Genomic DNA, 22249 nt, shown 5'->3' with positions numbered 1-22249 from the left:
TTGTTGTACGCATGGGTTCTTCAAGAAGGCTCTATTTTGAACTCCTACCATTGAGGTTGTTTTTAAGGTATTCTACAGAGGTTTTACCTTATGGGGATGAAATATGTCCATCTGTGATGACATTTTTTGAGTTACTGCCCATGAATGGAGAAGTATAAAATCAAGGAATGTCCACAAAATAGATATTATGACAATCTTTCAAACATTCTTGGAAAAAGGCAGTAAATGTTATTTCTTAGTAAATGGATAATGCATTATATTCTGATAATATCCAGACATGATGCAAATATAGTCAGAAATATTGATTTTATTTGTCAATTCTTTTTTATTTACTTGTTTGAAGTATTTTCTTCTGATATAGTATACTTATTTACAAAGTAAATACTGGTTTCCAATGCTTTTTTTCATGGCCTTCTTTTTCTTGTGTCTTTGCTTGCTTATTGCCATGCAGTTATCAATCTCAATTCTTAAAAATACCAAATAATTAAATATCTTTCATCCTTTCTTATGCTGAAAGCTATGAAGATCAATTTGATTTTGTAAAAGGTCAAAGTGTTATTTAAACTGAAAAGGGATATTATATGTAAAAACAATTGTAAATGATGTTTTTAATAAATGAAATGAAAAACTATGATGTGTTCTATTCAGTCATTTTGTTATTATACCTTGCACTTTTAGTTTAGCTAATTGCACAGACTAACGTGTGTTTTAACATCATGTATAGATAGGATTTGCGAATGATTTTGTTATTGGACAAAGCTTTGTTATATGAGTTGATTTTCTGAAACATTCTAAGATGATATTTATTCTTTTCAGCACCAAGTAAAAGAACAGTGCCATACAACATCAGAAGGACAAAAGAGGGACACACTGTGGAATACATCCCTACAGAAGTTGGTCAGTAGTCTGAGACAAATCAGGGAGATTTCTTGCCTGGGAGTAGCTCTTGCCAAGATGCAATTCTTGCCTATACATCTGTTTTACCCAAATGCATGTAAATTAAGATATGATATTTTGTCAGAAATATGCAAAGGGTAGCATATACAAGTGACTTAATACAATGTTTTAATTCAAGTTTTATTGAAACACATCAGATGTTCTGTGGAGAATGGTTTCTCTGAAAAAACTACTCTTGCATGTTGGGTGCTCCTTATGTAAAAGGCTCTTCTATAATGTTCTTCCATGCTTATAAGTTGCTATGAATATGACAAAATGCTAAATTTTCGTTTTAATATGAATTATGATATTTATCCAAAAATTTAAAAGAAAATGTAGCTCTTTACCATCTATGATATTTTCTGAACATGCTCGCATATTATCATAAAAGCATATTTGAAGAAAGAATTGAATTTTGATTTAAACAGTAAAAAATGTCTGAAAACTGTTGCTTTACTTCTCATGGTGAACAGTTGTTAGCACCAGTTGTTAAATAATCCCTCTTTTCATTCAAACATTCATTTTTGAAGTTCCATATACAAGTAACATGAAATTTCTGTTCATCTTAAACTTTTTTGAAGAATAGAAATTCACATTAATACGTACTTTTTATTTTTCAACTTTCTTAAATTTGACAAGTTTGAAAATAAATATTCTTGTAATTTTAGGTGATCACAGAATTGAGATAAAGTATGGTGATAGTGAGATTGAAGGCAGTCCGTTTACAGCTAAGGCTTATGATACACATGCTATCAGGGTATCAAGGTTTGGTGATACACTGGTTGGTAAATCAGTAGATTTTACAAGTAAGTTAAAACAAGGTTTCTGGTAAAAATTATCTTGATATTCAAAGGAAACATCATATAGTGAAGCTTCTGATCTTTAGTAGATTCCTTTTTGTTCTTGGGATACCAATTTTTGTGTATTTTGTGGGAATAAAATAAACCAGAAGTTAAAAATGTTCAACTATAAAGCACAAATTTTCTACACACTTGTATGCAGACTTTGGCAAAACCATAAAATCAAATATCCATGAAAGTACAACTTTTACTCATCCACGAAAAATAAACATTTAATTATTTAAATAAATTTTGGAAAATAGAACTGACCCTTCTAGTGGAAGTCTGCTGATGAAAAAAATTCTTTTAATGCATGTCATCTCGATGATGAAAAAACGTTTTTTTCTACAAAGGATTATTCCAGAAATAATTTTCCTTGGGGTTTGGAGGTAGATTTTTTAGACTCCCACTATGCATAACATTTTGGTAAATTGTTCCATAATCTTTTTTTCCTTAAACAAAGGATTGCATTGTTAGCATTTTAAAAATTTCTTTTTAAATACAGTTTTGTCATATACTTCCTTTTTTTTTAATCATGAATTCAAAATTGTGATTTAATTATGTCAGTCATAAGTTTATTAACAATGTTTAATGATCAAAAAGTTAAAACACAATTTCACTAGTTTTGAAAAATGAAGGAACAGAAATTTAAGCAGACACTGTACCAATATTTGAATCTAACACTAATATTGGTTACTGTAAACATACTATGAATCTAACCACGGTAAAATATTTAGATGTCAAAATTTTCTTTTCAAAGTTGATGTAACAAGTGCAGGAGAAGGCCAGTTAGAAATTATGGTCAATAATGGTAATCTTCCTAACACAGTAGAAATGGAGAATGCTGGAGTTTATAAGATAGCCTTTATACCAGAACAGGCAGGGAAACAGTATGTGGATATAAATTTCAACAGGGAACCATTACCAGGTATTTTTGTAAAAAAAAAAAGCAAAAATTAATTTAATTTCCATTTTCATAATCACAAATTTTCCTTTTTTCCATTTCGTTGTCATAACTTTCCATCAAGCTGCAAGACTGAGATGGGTTTTCATCTGTCAAGTAGAGATAGAATGTGATATCTATGGTCTTTCCAACTGGACTGAGATGAATTTGTATCTGAGAAACTCTCGTCCTTTTCAGAAATCATAGATAATCTTTAAGTATCACAATTTTACTTTTGAAAATTTAAACAATGTTTTATGTATTTTTGAATTTTTTGAAATTATTAAATGTTTTTGCATTTTCCCTATCAGTAAAATTATATGAATTATGTCCACTGCACAAAATGCCTTATTTAAAAGTGTGTTCACCCAACAAACTTTTACAGCATTCCTTGGATGATTAACATGGTTTCAGTCATAAGGTTAGTCAATAAGACAAAAAGTTCTTGTACATCTTTGAATTATCTCCCCTTTTATCTTTTAAAATCCAGATTCTCCATTTACCTGCATGGCATTAGACATGACTGGTGCTCTGGTCAGAGGACTGAAGAGTGTGCTGCCTACAGACAAAGCCACATCCTTTACCATTCAGTCAGAAGGTGTAGGATCCTTAGAATCCACTGTCGATGTACAGATTTATAGTAAGTAGTTTGCTGGGAAACAAGTAAGAAATGAAACTATTATGGTTCAGGGTCCAAAAATGTCAGCTTTAAGTAATTTGAAATACCAAGTGCATATCTGTCAAAAATAGCCAGGAAAGAGTTTACCATTTACCATGGAAATGAGAAACCATTAAATTCTTTGTTTGAAATAATTCCTTGGAAATTAAGAACATGAAAAAGTATTTTTTTTTAATATGGTGTGCTGTTGAGTAGATTAGCAAAGAATGGTTTCTAACCTCAAAATAGATGTTACTCTCTCTGATATACAAGGTAAGCTTAGAAATGAGCCGACCCGAGTTGCACTATTTCCTGTCAGTCCTACAAAAAACAAAAGGAAGGATTTTTGATTATGTGTTCATAGTATGTTCCCATTTATCTACCGCATGTATATCAACTAAGACCATATTAACTGTGTTTAAAAAGACATATATTGATATTCAAATTTTACTAATACTTTTTACAAAGCTGCTTGTTTCAGGTATTGCATTTTATTAACAATTATTTTTAGATTTTCAGATTTTTCAGCATGGGTGTATGTGGCATGACAACTATAAACGGATCTATTGAAGTAGCAAATGAAAAGGTTGTTAATTGCATACCTGGGAATGGGGAAAAAATAAGGACTATGAAAATACAAATAGACTTCCAAAATCTTTTAAATTGATTTGGATCTTTTAGTTGACCTTAAGTCTCAGTAACCTTTGTTAGCCAAATTTAAATAGCTTATCTTGGTATTTTTTTTACTCTGAAAAAAGGTTGTTTGAATTTTTTGTTCATTGATTGCTATCACTCTGTTAACATAGTTTTTATTCCCAAGATGTGGTTTGATATCAAAATAAAATTTATTAGGTCTGTGTTTTGGCAAAAAAAAAGAGAATTATAAACTCCATTTGCATATTATGATTTAAGTAAAAGCTGATAAAATTACTAAACTATAACTTAAAAAAATTATTTCTGAATCATTATCACAGACTTCTGTTCCAAGCTTTGCCAGGTATGCAGTTTTAACTTTTTGGAGCATTTGTGTGTCCCATGTGCTTGCCAGATACTTTGTTTATTTGATTTGTTTATTAATTAGTATACTACCTGTTATTAGTACTGTTGGTGGAGTTATCATATTTGTTTATTAATTTTATCCCAGTAGTAAAATTTTATATTATTGAGAATTTCATTGTAAAAGTATGAATTTGGGAGTAGATGCATGTAATTTTGAGATTTTATGCTCGAGAATTGCTAGAATTAGTATTGACTTTTAGCCGATATTAAACCGTTTTGCTTTGATGTGGTGAATTTTTGCATGAAGTAGCTTGGGAAGAAATGCATGCCAGATGTTCGAAGATGTAATAGATCACTAATTTTGGTGAGTACTCAATTAACATAAAAATGTAATTGTTATATCGTTGTGTTATAAGATTTTGATAAAACAATGAAAGAGAAATGGTAACAATTTGGTTTTAAATGATGCAGTGAACACACAATTTCTTTCATATAGAGGATGTAAATATTGTGAATTGCTGCATACATTTGGTGAAATTATAATTTTAATGTGTTGAAATTGAAAACAGTTTTAGAAAAATTTGATGCACTGCAAGTTGATTTTGACAATGGCTTGAACTTTAAAAAAGTATCGTAATTAAAAAAAATTGGATAGGTCATGGTAGAAGTAGAAGATTAATATGTATAAATAAGAGACAAGAAACTAAATTCTGCAGTTTTTCAAATATATTGTAGGTCCCTCTGGAAAGAAAATGTTAGTAAAAACTTCACATGACAATTCAGAGAAGGAACTGTTGGTAGAATTTGTGCCAAAAGAAGTTGGTAAGATGATTTCTTCTTTAGCAGTGGAATGGTATCTTTTGTCTCTATTTTCCAAAATCTAAGTTGTTCAGACTTTTTCAACTTGCTTGCAGATATTGTTTGATGCAATATGAAGTGCTCTCCACTTTTCGAATGATTTTTCTATGGAAATAATTGGAGGGGAGGGGTCCCATAAGGAGGAAAAGAATATTTGGTTGATTTCACAATACAACATTTCCAAGTAATACTGTGAAATATCCAAATATCAAAGGAATTTTATGTATAAATAAAAGGAGATGTGGATTATACATGAATAATACAGAACAAAACAAACAATGAAGATAGAAAACCCAAAAGACTACAAGAGGTCAACATATGGTCTTAAACAACAGACTTGTCTATTACAATTATGTCAAGCCCATTTGATTTTAATTTCTCAGCAAAACACTTAAAGCCATGTATTATTTTTTTAATAAAACAAATCATAACTCATCGATCATAGATCATAACTCATTTGGTAAGTTGATCCCATGTTACATTCAAACTTCTATTATTTGATTGCTTTTCTAAAAGTGTGACATGATACAACAGATCTGATGTTTAAGCAGAAGTATATACTGGCTAACAATTTGTTTATTGTCATCACATTCAAATTTAAATTAAATAATAACTTAATAAGTTTGACTATTTATTTCCATCAGTTTTCTTTTGGAGATTTCTTTCCTACAAGATTCATCTTGCAACGTTGATTTTCATCTAGTTATAGATAATATATATATACATATTTCAGGTGAATATCAAATAGACTTAAAAATTGGTGATCATCATATAATGGATAGTCCATACACATTTAAAACATTTGGACCTTCAGAAGTTGAGGTTACATTGGTGGATAGATGTTTCACTAAAGAGGAATGTACCTTACATGGTATGATATGTTGACAATGAATTAGTTTTCTATGAAATCTTAGTCCTTGATTAAGGTTAGCTTATCTTAGGGTTTACCAAGGTTTCCAAATCAGTCATATTTGCCGGACAAATTTAAATTTATTGAACATTGTCCAACTGGGCCAAGCATGAAATGGACATCCAACGTAGGTTTGCCATTTCAACGTTCATGTGATTCAGAAAAATTTTAACATGACCTTGTGCCTTAAACAGCCACACTTTTCCGTTCATTAAAGTGACAGTACTCTATAAACAAGCCCTACTACAATCCCCTCATTACAATCAAGGTTAATTAAGTGTAACAGGTGAGATTTACATGTGATCACCTGTGTCGGGTAAACTATTTGTGCCGGACATTGATCGGTCTATTTAAAAGTATTATTTTTAAATTTCAGCGGTTTGCATTTGATCAATTTAGTCAAAAAGATTTAGATAATCAGAAATACGTATATGAACATGTTTGATGAAAAAATAAAAAAGATAGTAATAAAGGTTTCAAGCGAAAAATGGTCAGAACCACGTTGTTTCAACTAGTACACGTGTGCACATATGCAAAGGTGTGAGGTTTTAATTATGCATCCGAATTTTTCAAAAATGCTAAAATTATCATTGATACCTTTATCTAACGTTCATTTCGAGTATTTTCCTGAAGAAATAACGTGGAAAGAGCTACTTAAACTCAATCGTGCTTTAAAAACGTACACTGATTTTACGTATACGTCTCTGGTCCATGTTTTACCATTGTCAAGTCAACATTCGGTATTAGAAAAACGTGTTTTTAAAATCGAAAGTTTTTGACAGCGGTATTTTCCTCAAATAAAGAGTCTAATGCAGATATTAGTACGCTAATATTGCACACTTCGAATGATGCACTGTAAAAATTGAACATTTTACGTCAGAACATCGAACTTATATTAACTGTCAAGTTTTAAATCGTTTTTGTGTCAATCATTGTTTATATGATGCCCAACTGATTAAAATGCCTGCCTTTTGTTACTTATTCTTAAGGAACTGAAATCGGGATAAGACAAAAAATGTCTGGCTGGCTCAAATATTTTTTGGAAGCTCTGGGGTTTACATAACTTTTTTTCCGGAAATTTGATTCAACCAATTTCTGCAACTCGTCAGTTTATTTTTATTATTATTCAGCACTATTTAAACAATTGTTAGGTGTTGTAATCAGGATTGCTAAGGTGAAATATCTTGATTCACATGACTTTACCTATAAAGATTTACCTGAGATTAATTTCAGCCATTTTTGTTTCAATAGCTTAACATTTTTTTTATTGCTTTTCTTGAAATAACAATATAATTGATCATTTCCAATACATATCTCATACTTTTGACAGAAAAAAATCAAAAAGTAAATTTACACACACAATGAGAATATAGATCCCACATCATATTTTGTCAGCTAGTGTTTTTAAAATTTTGATGAAAAAGAAAAAGAAATCTTGGTGTGTAATGAATCGTATTTACTGGTAAGTTTATACAGTTGTGATTTTGGTTATCCATGCATACAAGCGAGTGAAGTTATTTCTAAGAGTTCATACAAAAAATAACCATGAAAAGTGGAAGAGAGAAGTGGATTAAAAAAAATAAAGAAAAAAAGTGATTCTGGTAGACCAAATCAATGCTGTTAGATAGAAAATTATCGCTAGAAACTAAGGGCGCATGTGCCAATGTCAATGTACACATCAATGACGTCAGAGGCACAATAGCAATTAACAGATTTTCAATGGTCTTTTAAACTCAAGGATGTTTTTCGGCCACATCTGTTGCCCTTCGATGAGATTATAGCTTAGAAACAGCCTCTTGTTTGAAAAACCATCGATATTCTATAATGATTAACAAAAGATAGAAAACAAAGATCAAAACAATTTTTTTTATTATTACTTCTGATTTATTTAATTAGTGGATGCAAGTAAGGCAGGTGAAGGAATGTTGCAAGTGATAATTCTGGCAGATGGCACCACTGTTCCCCACGACCTGATAAGTAAAGAGAATGGAATGTATGACATAACCTTTCAGCCAGAGTTGCCAGTCAGACATCGTGTCCACCTTACATTCAGTGAAGAATATGTTCCAGGTATATTTCAGATAGTTTAACTTAAATTTCGTGATGAAAAATAGATTAATAGAGAAGATTGAAGTTAGAAAAATAAGATGAAGTATAATGCCTAATTATGACAATGATTATTAACCACTATGGATTCTAGTAAATTGTCTTGGCCCAGCTACTTGTTGAGTGAGTTGTTTCCAATTTATTATTCTTGGTTAACTGAATACTGTAAATTCAGAAATTATTGCAAGGTTTTTATTAATGTGAATAATGTGACTGAATGATTATTGCAATATTAAGAATTCACATTCTTATATCTGATACACATAACTGTGTGCAGATTTTTCTGAAATTGCAATAAATAATCTCGCATTTTAAGTCCATTCTACAAAATTCACAATAACAAATGCACACAATTATTTCTGAATTTACAGTACCATGATTAAATCTTAATTTTGTTGATTCAAGCTGGAATTATTCAACCCAGAGCCCAATTTGCAATTTAAGATGGAATTTTGAAGTTTTAAGCTGAAATGCAAGTAAGTGTAATGGTATCTTTACATAGTTGTCTTTGAAATTACTATATAGAATAATGCATAATTCTTCTTGTATATTTTAGGTAGCCCATTTTGGATAGAATGTACAGATGAAACTGACTTTGTTTTGAAACAGTTTAAGCAAACTCAGTTTGTGGCATGTTATAAAGACTGTGGATTTACTCTTGAAGGAACTAGTGGCCTGGTGGAGGAAGTTTCAGCTGACATAAGAGGTAGGACTATGTTGTAGGTTCATCTCAGAAACTAAAGAAAAAATGGTGTAAAGTGCAAGAAACAAACTCTAAAGGAAAGGAATTTGCTAATCTATGACATAATTTAATCTCACTCTGACCAATATGTAATAATTAAATATAATATTTTACATTTAATGAAAATATGATGTTTTACATTTAATGAAAAATGTAAGATAGTCAATCAACCTAGAAGTATGCTCTATAAACTTCTGTGATAACCTTCCAAATAAAGAACAAAATGAAAATCTTGTTCTGAAGACCGCCCATGCTCTTTGGTAAATACTTTTCTATAAAAATGTATTTCAGGTCCAACTGGAAAAGAATATGATGCAAGGGTTCGTGAAAACAGTCCAGGAATGTATAGTTTAGAATGGTGTCCTACAGAGATAGGGGATCACTTAGCAACAATATACCTTGGACGTCATGTAGCTCAGGGATTTCCTCAAATCGTCAAAGTATATGATGCTGACAAAGTTGTTGCCACCATACGAAGTCATGGCTATGTTGGAGAACTTTACAAACTTAATTGTGAGTTTATATTATAGTGCAATAGTTTATGGTATTATCCTGTAAATTCATAAATTATTTCTTGCTTCTTAAATATTGCAATTGTTGATTAGCTTAAATAGGTCATGCATTTTTAGGGATTTCTCTATACAACAAATGTGATCAAAATTTAAAATGTGATTCTGATTAATTATATGCTATCCCTGTTGCATTTGGTAAAGATAAAAACAATAATAATCAGATGCAGGAAGTCCGCGAAGATTTTTGACAGCTTTCGGGTATCGTTTTGTCTTTCATTTTAATGATATATTGGTTTACATTTTTCACCAGCTTTCAGTTCATATACAACATCTTAAATACATATGTATACACAACTAAACTATCCTGAATGAGGTCGGTGTAGATTTGAAAGTAAAACTGGTTTCTATAAGTTACAATGGCAGATTACAAAATTAATACACAACTATCATGATATTTACTATTCATTCAGAAGTTATTAAAGGTTTTCAAGCTACTATACATGTGATACTGAAATATGAAATATAGAATAAAAAAATCTTCTCCTGAAACTTCCCGGCCAAATTCAACCAAACTTGGCCACAATCATTATGGGGTATCTAGTTTAAAAATGTGTCCGATGCCAACCAAGATGGAAGACATGGCTAAAAATAGAACAAAGGGGTAAATTGCAAGTTTTGTCTATTAATTTGAAAACCATTATAAATAGAAAAAATCTGATGAGGCAAAAATGTTCAGCGACTTGAGCTCTACCAATTGTCCATATACGTCAAAACTGTCAGACAACTTCTTATAGGAGTTATTGCCTTTAAATGACAAAATGGTCGAAATTGTCAGTTGACTCCTTATTAAAATTATTGCCCTTTGATGATGATTTTTACCAATTTTTAGCATTTTTGACTTATATCTTAAGAATTATATTAGATAGATAGAAACTTAAATAAACAAAAATGATCAGCAAGACAAGCTCTACTGTTAAGACAATATGGAAGAAATCGTGCGACTCCTTATTGGAGTTATTGCCCTTTAATGACGATTTTTACCATTTTTTTGGTGTTTTGCCTTATATGATAAAAATTATAACAGATAAATAGACACTTTAAATCACAAAAATGTTCAGCAAGGCAAGATCTACTAACAAGTCAAATTTTGCCGATATAGTTAGTAGACTGTCACTCTTTATAGGAGTGATTGCCCTTAAATAAGGATTTTTTTACCTTTTTTGTGTTTTGAGCAAAAACTAAAGAAGATAGAGAGAAACTAAACAGACAAAATGATCAGCAATAAAAGATTAACAAAACAGTGATATTTGTCATGAATTCTATTCTCGTCTACAATGTTGGAGAGTGTCTTTTGTTTAATATGCACATAGACCAATGTGATCGACACAGGCTCTTTAGAGCCTCTAGTTGTATTAGCCATTGTGGACTGCACATATTTGTGTTATTAAAAACATTTCTACACTAAGATATACTATAGAAAGAATATCAGTTTGATTTTTTACAGTTTCTAATAAAAAAAAAATGTTATGATATTGTCCTCATAGAAGTTGAATTTCTTCCTCTTTTCTTTTAGTTGATGTGAGTGAATCAGGGGAAGGAGCATTAGAGGTCATAGTGGAATGTGAAGGGGAGACAATTCCGGTTTCAATTCACCAGACACAGATTGGCATGCTAGCAGCAGAATTCACACCACAAATTGGAAAAGATCACATGATTTATGCTAAATTTAATGGAGATGAAGTTCCAGGTAGGTCAAATTGACATGTAACGTAAAATATTAAGAGACAAATAGGCAATTCCTGAGAATTAGGAGTAAGCAAACCACATTTTGACAGAGATGAACAGACTAAGGATTGCATAACATTGACATTATATAATCACAGTGTCAAATTGAATAAAATAATATTAAAACAGTGTTCAATCTGTTCTCAAATAATTTATATTCTTTGATTCTCCTTTCAACAACCTTTGACAAAGATCTTTTAGGGTGAAATCTTTGGCCACTATTTTCTTTCTTTTTATATTTATTGTTTTGTGTTTTTAAGTTTTGATGGTTTTACATCTTATATTTTTGGGTGGCTCCATTGACCATTTTTTTGAAAAATTATGTTTTAAAGGGGCACTAGCTGTCAAATTCATGTTCACCGATTTGCCTAAATTCTCATATTTGATTTATAACAATGTAAAACATTTATCCAAATTATAAAAAGTGTAAAATAAACAATATACCAGGCATGGAATCGATAATATGTAGCTTTGTTTCGGGTGTATTTTAGTCTAGACGCCATCTAATTAACTGTCGAGTTGACCTCCGAAAACCTCCGATTGCTATATAAGCGATATAAACATAAATATATATATATAAATAGATATCAGACTCGTGCATTCGGATTTTTCTATGTCTGTTTAATTTCATATTATAGATTAAAAATATATGTTTATCATTGTATTTACCTGTATAAGAATGATTTTTTGTGGATCGAATCAGTCAATTAAATGGTTTACCTTTGTTTCACTTTCAAAGTTGACATTTTTTTCCTGTAAATAATTGAACATGCACAATGCAGAGGTATTCATCTCCAGCTAAGGGTTTACATTGAAGTTCACATGAATATGGATTCAATGAGGTTGAATTAATAATTCATCATCAATGTTTCTTAGCTTATTTTGACAAAATTGAACCATACTGGCTGCTAAAAGCGATATATTATTTCACTATTTCACTTTCATTAATGATTGAACAAAAAAAATCATATTTTATATTTTTTATATATCTCGTAGCTAGATACCTGGAATGTCATTAATAAATTTCTGTTTACTGAATCTGATCACAAACACATGAATACGACCTCTGTTCATATATATAGTAGTTCTTATATAAAATATTTGTTTTACAGGATCACCATTTACTATTGAAGTCATTGACAGGAACTCATCCCTAATTGACAGGAACTCATCCCTAGTGGTTAAGCAGACTTCCTCTCTAGTTCAGAGCTCGTCCCATAATCCTGTGTATGTTACCATGGAGAAGCACCTGATGATGATTCACCAATCACAGTGGTTCTTATTACAGTCTGTGTTGCCTTATATGGATCCTGAACATCTTCAAGTTGCCATTATAGGTTTAAAAGGATTCCTTGTTATCATTTATTAAAATATCTGATATTTTGTGTTACACTGTATATTGAAATGTGTTCTATGAGTGTTTTTTGTTAATAGATGAGTTGATTTTGTTCTTGTATTTTTTCAGTGGAACTATACTATTTTAACCATATGTCAGATATATATGAATGAATTTTTTTTTAACTAATGATAGTTTCTTACAGAATCATTTGCACAGCAGGCTGATAATTAGATCCTCCAAAAATAGATGACATTGAACAGAAGCCACATGAACTTAACTTTTAGATTCTTTTTTTATACGCCCGTCAAATTTTTGACGGGATGTATTATGGTATACAAATGTCCAGCGTCCGTCCGTCTGTCTGTCTGTCCGTCTGTCTGTCCGGCGTAAACATGTCGCACCGTAACTTGAGAATGACTTATCCAAATTTCACGAAACTTAATATAGTTGTTTCTTATGATGGTCAAACGATCTGTATACTTTTTGAGTTACGGGACTTAGTAACTAAAACAGGTGTGTGTTTTTTTATACGCCCTTCAAATTTTTGACGGGACGTATTATGGTATACAAATGTCCGGCGTCTGTCCGTCTGTCTGTCCGGCGTAAACATGTCGCACCGTAACTTGAGAACGACTTATCCAAATTTCATGAAACTTAACATAGTTGTTTCTTATGATGGTCAAACGATCTTTATACTTTTTGGTGAAAATAAGATTAAAACTTTTTGAGTTACGGGACTTAGTAACTAAAACAGGTGTGCGTTTTTTTTCACATGTCGCGCCGTATCTCAAAAACAGTTTATAATTATTGCTTAAAACTTTACACACTTCTTAGTTATATTAATCTTAAGATCTGTATACTTTTTGGTGATGATTCAAAATTTTATTTTTGAGTTATTGAGTATTTTGTAAAAAAAGGGGTAGGGGTTTTTCACATGTCGCGCCGTATCTCAAAAACGATTTATGATTATTGCTTAAAATTTTACACACTTCTTAGTTATATTAATCTAAAGATCTGTATACTTTTTGGTTTTGATTCAAAATTTTATTTTTGAGATATTGATTTTTTTTTTTTAAAGGGGGGGTTTTCACATGTCGTGCCGTATCTCAAAAACGATTTATGATTATTGCTTAAAATTTTACACACTTCTTAGTTATATTAATCTCAAGATCTGTATACTTTTTGGTTTTGATTCAAAATTTTATTTTAGAGATATTGAGTTTTTCGTAAAAAAAAAAAGGGGGTTTTCGCATGTCACGCCGTATGTCAGAAACTATTTATGCTTATTGCATAAAAATTCACACACAAGACGACGGGCGTATCATGCCCTCATGGCGCAGCTGTTTATTCTTCTTCAGTTTCATATTTTAAATAATATTTTTAAAGACTTATTTCAAATTCCAAGAAGTTAAAGTGAAACCTAACTAAAGCAAGTGAATATCCTTCCTCCCAATATTTTTGAGGAAAGAGGATGAGAAAAATTTTATTAGGACTTTATATTATATATCATTTATAAAAAAGCAGGGATACTATCTTGTCAGTGCTTAACAAAGATCAATGTCTACAGAGTCATTTTCAATGACATAGAATTAAGGGAGATAAACCTTGGTTTAGGGAGACAACTCTTTTAATCAGTATTATGCTTGTAATAGTCAGTTTCATTAATGCTTTTTCAAGCATTCATGTGACACAGAATTTAAATACTAAGCTTATAATATATTTATGATAATAGGTGATGACACAAATATACCAGTGATTTTTAAGAGTTTTGTCCCTTGACATAGGACTATTCACGCCAATTGAATTGAGAATGCAGTTGTATATGTCCATGAACCAATCAGTGGTCTCATCTACCACTGTTCAATGATTTTGGTTTATATTGGCCCTGTAAGGCAGGAGTTACTGATATATCAGCAGCTTTTCAATAGTGAGTTTTGTAATATTTTTTCAGCAGCTGTTTTTAGAATTTAAGGTGGAAACATTTCTGGTTGGTCAGTCTCATTTGTGTTGGCTAGATGAAGTTATTCAGCACTGGAAACAAACCTTTTCTTCCAAATTACAGATTAATGTTTCTTTTTTTTTACTTTTAATGCAGGGTAATTTATAATAGATGATACCAGCAAAGACTGTCTTTTAAAAAAATGATAGAGTATTCAAGTTATTGTTTCTTGATGTTTTAAATCATCACTGAATTCTTTTGTTTGTAGCTGAAAATGGGGACAAAATGCCTTCTCGTCTATCTACACAGATTGATGGTACAATGAAAGTAGAATGGACTCCAGTTATGGCAGGTACATACACTATTGAAAATTATTAGTTCAGCTTAATCTTTGCAATATGCCTTAATTTTTACTCTCAAATTTTTTCCTTCACAATTTAGGAACTTCTCTGCTTTTTCACTGAATATTTTACCACCCGTTATCTGATTAATTTACTGAAACCTTTTGTTTCAAACTTGAAATGGGATTTAATGATTAAACAAATATTATTTTTAATGCCAATTCAAGCATACATCTTTTTAAACAGGTCAACATAGAGTGGAAATTTATTTTGGAGGACAACCAATAGAAGGCAGTCCATACTATGTAGATGTCTTTGATGTAGCCAGCATTCGTGTCTCCAGATTTAATCAGCGAGGTGTTGGAGAACCAGCAAGTTTTGATGGTGAGTTTGGTATTCACTCCATATTATATTATAAGGTTAACTTCTCCCGTTGTATGTTCACAAGTGTATATCAGGGGCAGGTTGTTACCAGTGCAAGCACTTTTGATTTGCAATTCACCATTGTGCAGTTTCTCTGTAAATGATATTATGATTGACTTTTTGAAGTACAATTTTTTTAACTCGCTTTTGAATGACAAAATAGCAGTGTTAAACACATTCTTTGATAATTTGAGATGATGATATGTAAAAAACAAATTTTACTAGAAATACTGAGAAGATCTCACAAATCCGTACCCTATTTTTCTCTATTTGATAAAAGTCAGGTCCATGTTGATAGAAAAAACATAAATTGTAAGAATAATTCTATGAAAGTGTCATTGAAATTCTGTTGTCTAGGAAGAGTTGCGGATATAAGGTTTAGCCTTGGTTCATAACTAATTATTAACTAATAGCTCTAAAATTTAGGCTATTTTAGAATGTTTTTTTTTTGCAGTTATACATCAAAAGATCAATGTCGTACAGCGAAAAAAATGTAAAATTCAAACTAATAAATACTCAAAATTTGACAGACTGTCTATAATTCTTATGAACATTGGAAGGATGTAATTTGATAGATATATTTTAAAAAACCTTTGATTTTAAAATTTTATGGGCCAAAAAAGTGACCCTATCTTACCTATTCCTTTTATCCTAGATAGTTTAGACTTTTCTTCTGCAGCTTAGTTTGCTTCTATAGTTCCATTATAATTACTCAGCTCCATCTTTTTCTGTTCCTGTTGATGGTTTATCCACGGGCTTCAATCAGAATATGTATATTTGCTTGTTATAACTAGATGATTTCTACTTTTCCAACTGTTTTACTTTCAGTGGACCTTTCTCAAGCTAGCAGACATGATTATGATATCATTATAAAAAGTCCATCAGGTCGTACAGTGGACCACAGCATTACAACAGAGGACAGAGATTGGATCAAGAATATAGCTTACATACCTGATGAATCTGGACCTTATTCAATTTATGTTAGCTATGCTGGTTATGAATTACCTGGTGAGTAGCTATTTTTTATGATATCTGTAATGAAGAGTACCCTCTTGGAACACAGTGGTCCCAGGTTTGAGTCCAAGAGGAGACAATGTGATTTTGTAATGAGAATCATGCTCATTGATTACAGTATATATTCCATTTAATCTTAGCTAGCTGTCCGAAATATCTCTTTCATTTTAAGGAGATGCAAATTAATTGTACTCTATAATTTTCTATTACTACTAGGGGATGTTTAACTACCTTGACTTCCCCCAAGGGTCACACATGGTCAGCCCTGGCTTATGCCTTTTGGGGCATTTAAATATTTTACTTTTACCTTATGGCAATTCATATAATTTAGAGAGACAAAAATGTAACATAAATATTGTAAAACAAGATTAAACATTAAATAAAGAATAATTTTCATTGAATCGAAACAAATCAACAATTTGTGTAAGAAGATGTTGGTTGACAATTGAAGTAATATGCTTTTTTTATTTTCTTGATTTCTGACTAAGGGTTATCTACCCTGGAATTTAATGCAGATTAATTTTTTGTAAAATAAAAGCAAATTTTCTGGCTGATTTGCACATAAAAGTAACTTTCAGTTTAGCTAAAACTTACCTCAGTTATATATTTCAGACTTAGTAAATCAAATTTTCACAACACCAATTTTTTGCCCCTCCATCTCACCCTTGAGAAAAATTCAAAACCTTGGGGCTTATATTGGGTTCAATGCAGTACCTGTACTTTAAATTCAATATTTTTAATAAGATAATAATTTTAGAGGAATTATGTATAACTGGAAAAAATAATGTAAAATGAAAGGCAAATTGTATTGCTTTTAAGATTGTTAAGGCTCTTTTATTCATTGGATACCAGTCCTCATGAGTTTCGTGCCTGTTTGAAATTATTTATTTTAATACCCAGCAAAATGCATATCCTGCATTGGTTTGTTCAGCACATAATGACAGATAGAATAAAAAACCCAAGGTTTCAAAAATTGGAATCAACCAATAAAGGTATTTTGATAGTAGTAGAAAGAGCATACCACTAAAACAAGATTGCTTGAGACAAGAAATTTCTTTTTCAAACAAACATTTGATATTGTTGAAAATGAAATACGTAGGAGACATCACTTCAGATATTGATTTAAACCTTTCAATTATTGCAGAGCTGTGAAATCTCCTGCAGATTATAGTGTTCTGAATGGGATGTTAAATATGGTTGGTTGGAGAAAAATCTCCAAATATCTCAAAAATTTCCTTTCTTTTAATAGTTATATGACTAAAAGTAGTCACCTCACCATAGCCATGCTTCACAGTCCAAGTTCCTTTTTCTGAAATATGTCTGTTTTGATTTAGTATACACGATAGGCTGACAGAATTTTGCTTGTTCATTCATTGTGACACATATTTGCATAGATGTGGACTCTTGAATAAATGATATGGTAGACATAAAATAAATGTTCCTCTCCTAAAAACTGTGCTTCCAAAGTCTGGCTATACATGTATAATATATTTTACATGTATAAACATACACCTGTTTAGAGTTTACAAGCAAAATCATTATATAGGCCACTTGTACATAATATCAGACCAAACAGTGTACTTATGTAGGTATATGGAAAGGGTCTGAGGGAAAGGCCTCAGATGGAATTCATGGCAAACAGCATAATTTTAGTGAATTTTTGACTGAAATGTGGTGCAATAAGTGGTATGAACGTAATCAACTTCCAATGAATGAATGCAATTTTGCATGTGATTCATTGAAATTAACATGTGCACAAATAGGGGTCTGTACATGCTTGTTATAACCATAGTGACGATATGAAAATAAAGAAGTACTATTTATTGTAAATGAGACAACTATTCACCAAACACCAAAAAAAATGGGGGAAAAAAAGACAATTTCTCCAATCTTATGCTCTCTTTACATCCTTTTCAATTGGTACAGAACCTGCAGTGATGTATTAGCTTTTACTCTCACTGTGATTATGAGATATAGAACAGCAATAAAAGTGATGTTCTTTGCTTTCAATTGGTACAAGTTTCAATCTTGTTTTGCTCTGCATTCTCTTGCATTTGATTGTTGTCTGCTGAATGTCCAGCAACAAACATTACTTTTATATTGAGGATAACAACTCTAATGTACATGGATATACTAGATCAACACACTGAGTCAGATTGTTGTTTACTGGAAAACACTTTATTCACTTTGTCAACCATTTTAGTCTAGCTCTAACTAAATGCTGTGTTCTTGATGGAAAATGAGCAAAAGGTTGAGTGTGCTATGTGCAACTAATAGCCCATAGTTTCAATATAAGAAGTTAAGGACCACATACAATTATGTTTTGTATTTTAATCCATTACAGTGCTATGTGAAAATTTTCCGTATTAGGGGTTTCCACATCTTTATAGGAAAGAAATCTGCCAAAACAAAACAAATATACTCTAAAAGTTCAATAACTTCATTCTTCTAACAAAAATGCCTGAGAAAATCAGCCATAACTTGACAAATTTTTTGTTTTGTTGGTTTATATGTCAAGACTGTTTTTTTACTTCAGTATTAGTTTAAAGTGTCACAGTTATTTACATAATATTTTAAGGAATGCTTGATAATCCAAAATAATGTATGGAAGAATTTAATTGATACACACTTCTAAAAACATCATAGAATCTTGTGGTTTTATGTTTGTAAAATAAGGAAGTTTTCAGAGTTCATAAAAGAACTTTTAAACAGTTTGTGTAATGCCATGCATAATTCAACCTCAGGTTAAATTCAGATCAAACACATTTGTTTACATTTGGTGATACCTATAAAAACTTTTAAAAGGAATTCTTGTCCCCAATTTAGCAAGTCAACAATTCATTTGTTTACATTCTGTTAATCTATTTAAATTTGATGAGGAATAATACAAAAATCGTTCAAGCAAATTAATAAAATCTATCCTAATATGACCTGATTATACTTTTGAAAATGTTTATCACAAATTAAAATGTCTTACAATTTATTATGATAATGGTATCATGCTGTGATATACAATGAAAAGAATTAACACAACAAACTCTCAGTTTGTACATTACTGACCTGTAAACATGGCAGAGTGCCAGTTGACCTTTGTGACAGTTTCATATTGGTCACCACATCAATAAATCAAACTTTTCTTATGAGTTCTGAAAGGTCCTTGTCAACATGTAGAGACTTAATATTTGATAAAGAGAGACTAGAGACCCTTAATTTTTTGATAACAGAATCTGCTGTTTTAAGTAAAACTATAAATAGAAAAATGAAAAAAGATAGTTTTTTTGCCAGTTAAAAATTCTTGAAAAAACATTTTGAGTTATCTCACCTATTTGCACTCATTTTACTGCAGCATCATTATAAATCAATATATCATATGATCATTGGCATTTTTATGTTATAATTGAAATATTCATTGATTTTGATTCTTTTGAAAAATAATTGGAGCAAGTCTGAAAAATTTCTGGCTTTACAGAATTGAGTTTTCTCCGTGATAAGCTTTTTTGATATATTTGTGGTATATTTAGGATGGCGTAAGGATGATAAATTGAAAAATTTCAAAACTCATTTTTGAAACAAGGTACACAGATTTAAGACCTACTGTAAAAGTCAAAAACCCATAACTTGATTATAGAATGTATAACAATATTTAATAGATTTTTTAAGTCCCTCAGCTCGTGTAGCCAGGAGTCCAGTAGCAAGAAGAAAAAATGAGGGATAGATATTGATAAATCCCTCTGCCCAAAAGGTTATCAGTATAATTTACCAGTAAGAAGGTGTTTGTCAGTCCTAAATCGTTCCCTCAAGCATAATCTATTTGTTCCAAAATTTCTTCAAAATCCAAAAATATGAATTTTAATACATTGTAATGATGTCACTAATTCTTTAGTATCTAATGACTAGTTTTGCAGATTGATGTATGGATTTCTTTGAAACTTTGATAGACAACTTCTCTCGAAAAGTATAGACTGAAATGTTAAATGTAAAATTTATTTTTACAATAATTATATAATCAAGGTCAACATGATTAGGAACTGACTTTAAAATTCAAATAAAATGGTCAAGTTATTTATCAAAACCTTGAATAGGGATTATGACGTGGTCAATTACAGAGATTGAACTTAAAAGGTAAAGTTAAATCTTCGGATCAAATGTGGGTGTTTTTAAACTCAAATAATTTGCTTCTATAGAAGGATTGAATAAACATGCTGAGTTTACAATTGTGATGAATAAAATAGCCTTATGAAAGTTGTGGTTAGTTAGTGTACATGATTAAATCACAGAAAAATTATAAAGCGGAAATTTTAAATTTTGTGAATTTGTGAAGAAAAGACACGTTAAATAACAAAATAAGAAGTATTTAAATTTAATATTTAATAATGTAAAGGGACTGTTGTATTCAGTGGAATTAATGATTAAAGGAATATGATCAGTTTTTGACGCTGAGTGAATTGACACAGCTTTTAAGTAATTGATCAGTTTTTACTTGAAGAGACAGTATTTATCACAATACATATCTGAAATCAAATATTTATAATTTGATGATTGATTGATTATGGATAGCTGACCTTTAAAAAATAGCAGCAGTTTACTGGTTGAAAACTGATATAGTATTTCAGATCAATTATTTGAGGAAGAAATACTGGTATTAGTTTCCTACTGAATATATGTCAATATGACGAATGTGGTGATATTTTTTATGTAGTCTTGCGTAATTTGAGAAAAACAAGTCAAGGAAAGAATTATAGAAATCTAAAGTCTGGGATATATTGTACCATGTGATTTTTCTGATAAATGAAAACAGTTGTGCTTTATTTACATATAATGTGGATATAAAGACATAGTTGTGATAAACTTCTTTACTGTGGATTAGGAGCAAGGCAAAATTCTTGTTCATAAATGGTTGCAAATTGTTTTGGAAGATATGGGATCTATAAACTTTCCTTAGGCAGTTTATCAGTGCATTAATATGTCATATAGATGTTAGATATTCAGATATTATAACTACAGGAGGGGTGTTAAATTATCGTGACTACCCATGAGGGTATCGCACAGTCGACGATATTATAAAACTGCAGGGTAAGTAAAGTTGTCAAAGATGGATTTAGAATCTGCAAAAACTGACACTGAAAAATCAGTCATTGACAGTGTATTGACAGTTTCTGACAATATGACAGTTACTGGCAGTTCTGATAATCTACCAATAATTCCTGCACCACCATTACCATTTCATTTAACTTTGAAGGATAATGTGTCAATAACTACTGACAGTGTGACAGTTGATGATAATGTGTCAGTAATTACTGGCACATCTGCTATGGACAATGTGAAAACAGTGTCAGAAAAAAGTGGCTTACTGGATGAATTACGGGGTGCAATTAAAGACAAATATATCAATTTTGATTCTGATGGGGAATCTTATTCTGATATGGAAGAGGATAAAAAGTTAACGTTAACTGAAAAAGTGGATAATTCAGATGAAAAAGACGAGAATGAAATTTCTGGCAAAAGTAAAGAGGAAATATTGAAAAGGATTTCTTCAATAGGTGTTTCAATCGCACCTATTCCAAAACCAATATTTTTCAAAACTTCTATAAAAAAGGATCCTGGGTCAAAATTACAGGATGAGTTGGTGAAGGAACTTGAAACTGTGTTGATGGGTCGAGATGGTGCTAATATCAAAGAAATAAAAAACAATCAGATTAAGACATCATATAAGCCAGTAAAAAAACCTCAGTCTGTCAGAAAATTGTTCGACAGCAATGTATTGGCAAACCTTGAAAATCATTTCTTAAATCGAACAATGCAGAAGAAAATCGAAAAAGATAGACCAAGTGTAAAAGAAATGTTGACACTGTCAGAAAGTTCTCATGAGAAAGCAAAGCTATCAGAAAGTTCTCATGAGAAACCA

The 22249-nt window shown here is 30.9% G+C and overlaps 1 protein-coding gene across 2 annotated transcripts in view; it reads left to right on the top strand.

The window, feature by feature from the left end:
• Positions 1-22249, top strand: part of LOC127738954 (filamin-A-like) — a 71013-nt gene that overhangs the window by 38404 nt on the left and 10360 nt on the right. For both annotated transcript variants that reach the window (XM_052250453.1, XM_052250452.1), the window contains 7 exons: positions 817-897; positions 1605-1742; positions 2536-2703; positions 3209-3358; positions 14835-14918; positions 15154-15291; positions 16159-16338. In XM_052250453.1, the coding sequence (XP_052106413.1) occupies positions 817-897; positions 1605-1742; positions 2536-2703; positions 3209-3358; positions 14835-14918; positions 15154-15291; positions 16159-16338 (939 nt within the window). The remainder of the gene's footprint in view (positions 1-816; positions 898-1604; positions 1743-2535; positions 2704-3208; positions 3359-14834; positions 14919-15153; positions 15292-16158; positions 16339-22249) is intronic.

Source organism: Mytilus californianus, unplaced genomic scaffold (assembly GCF_021869535.1).
Source record: "Mytilus californianus isolate M0D057914Y unplaced genomic scaffold, xbMytCali1.0.p SCAF_4, whole genome shotgun sequence".
Taxonomy (NCBI): Eukaryota; Metazoa; Mollusca; class Bivalvia; order Mytilida; family Mytilidae; genus Mytilus; species Mytilus californianus.
This window is presented reverse-complemented; position numbering and strand designations above follow the sequence as displayed.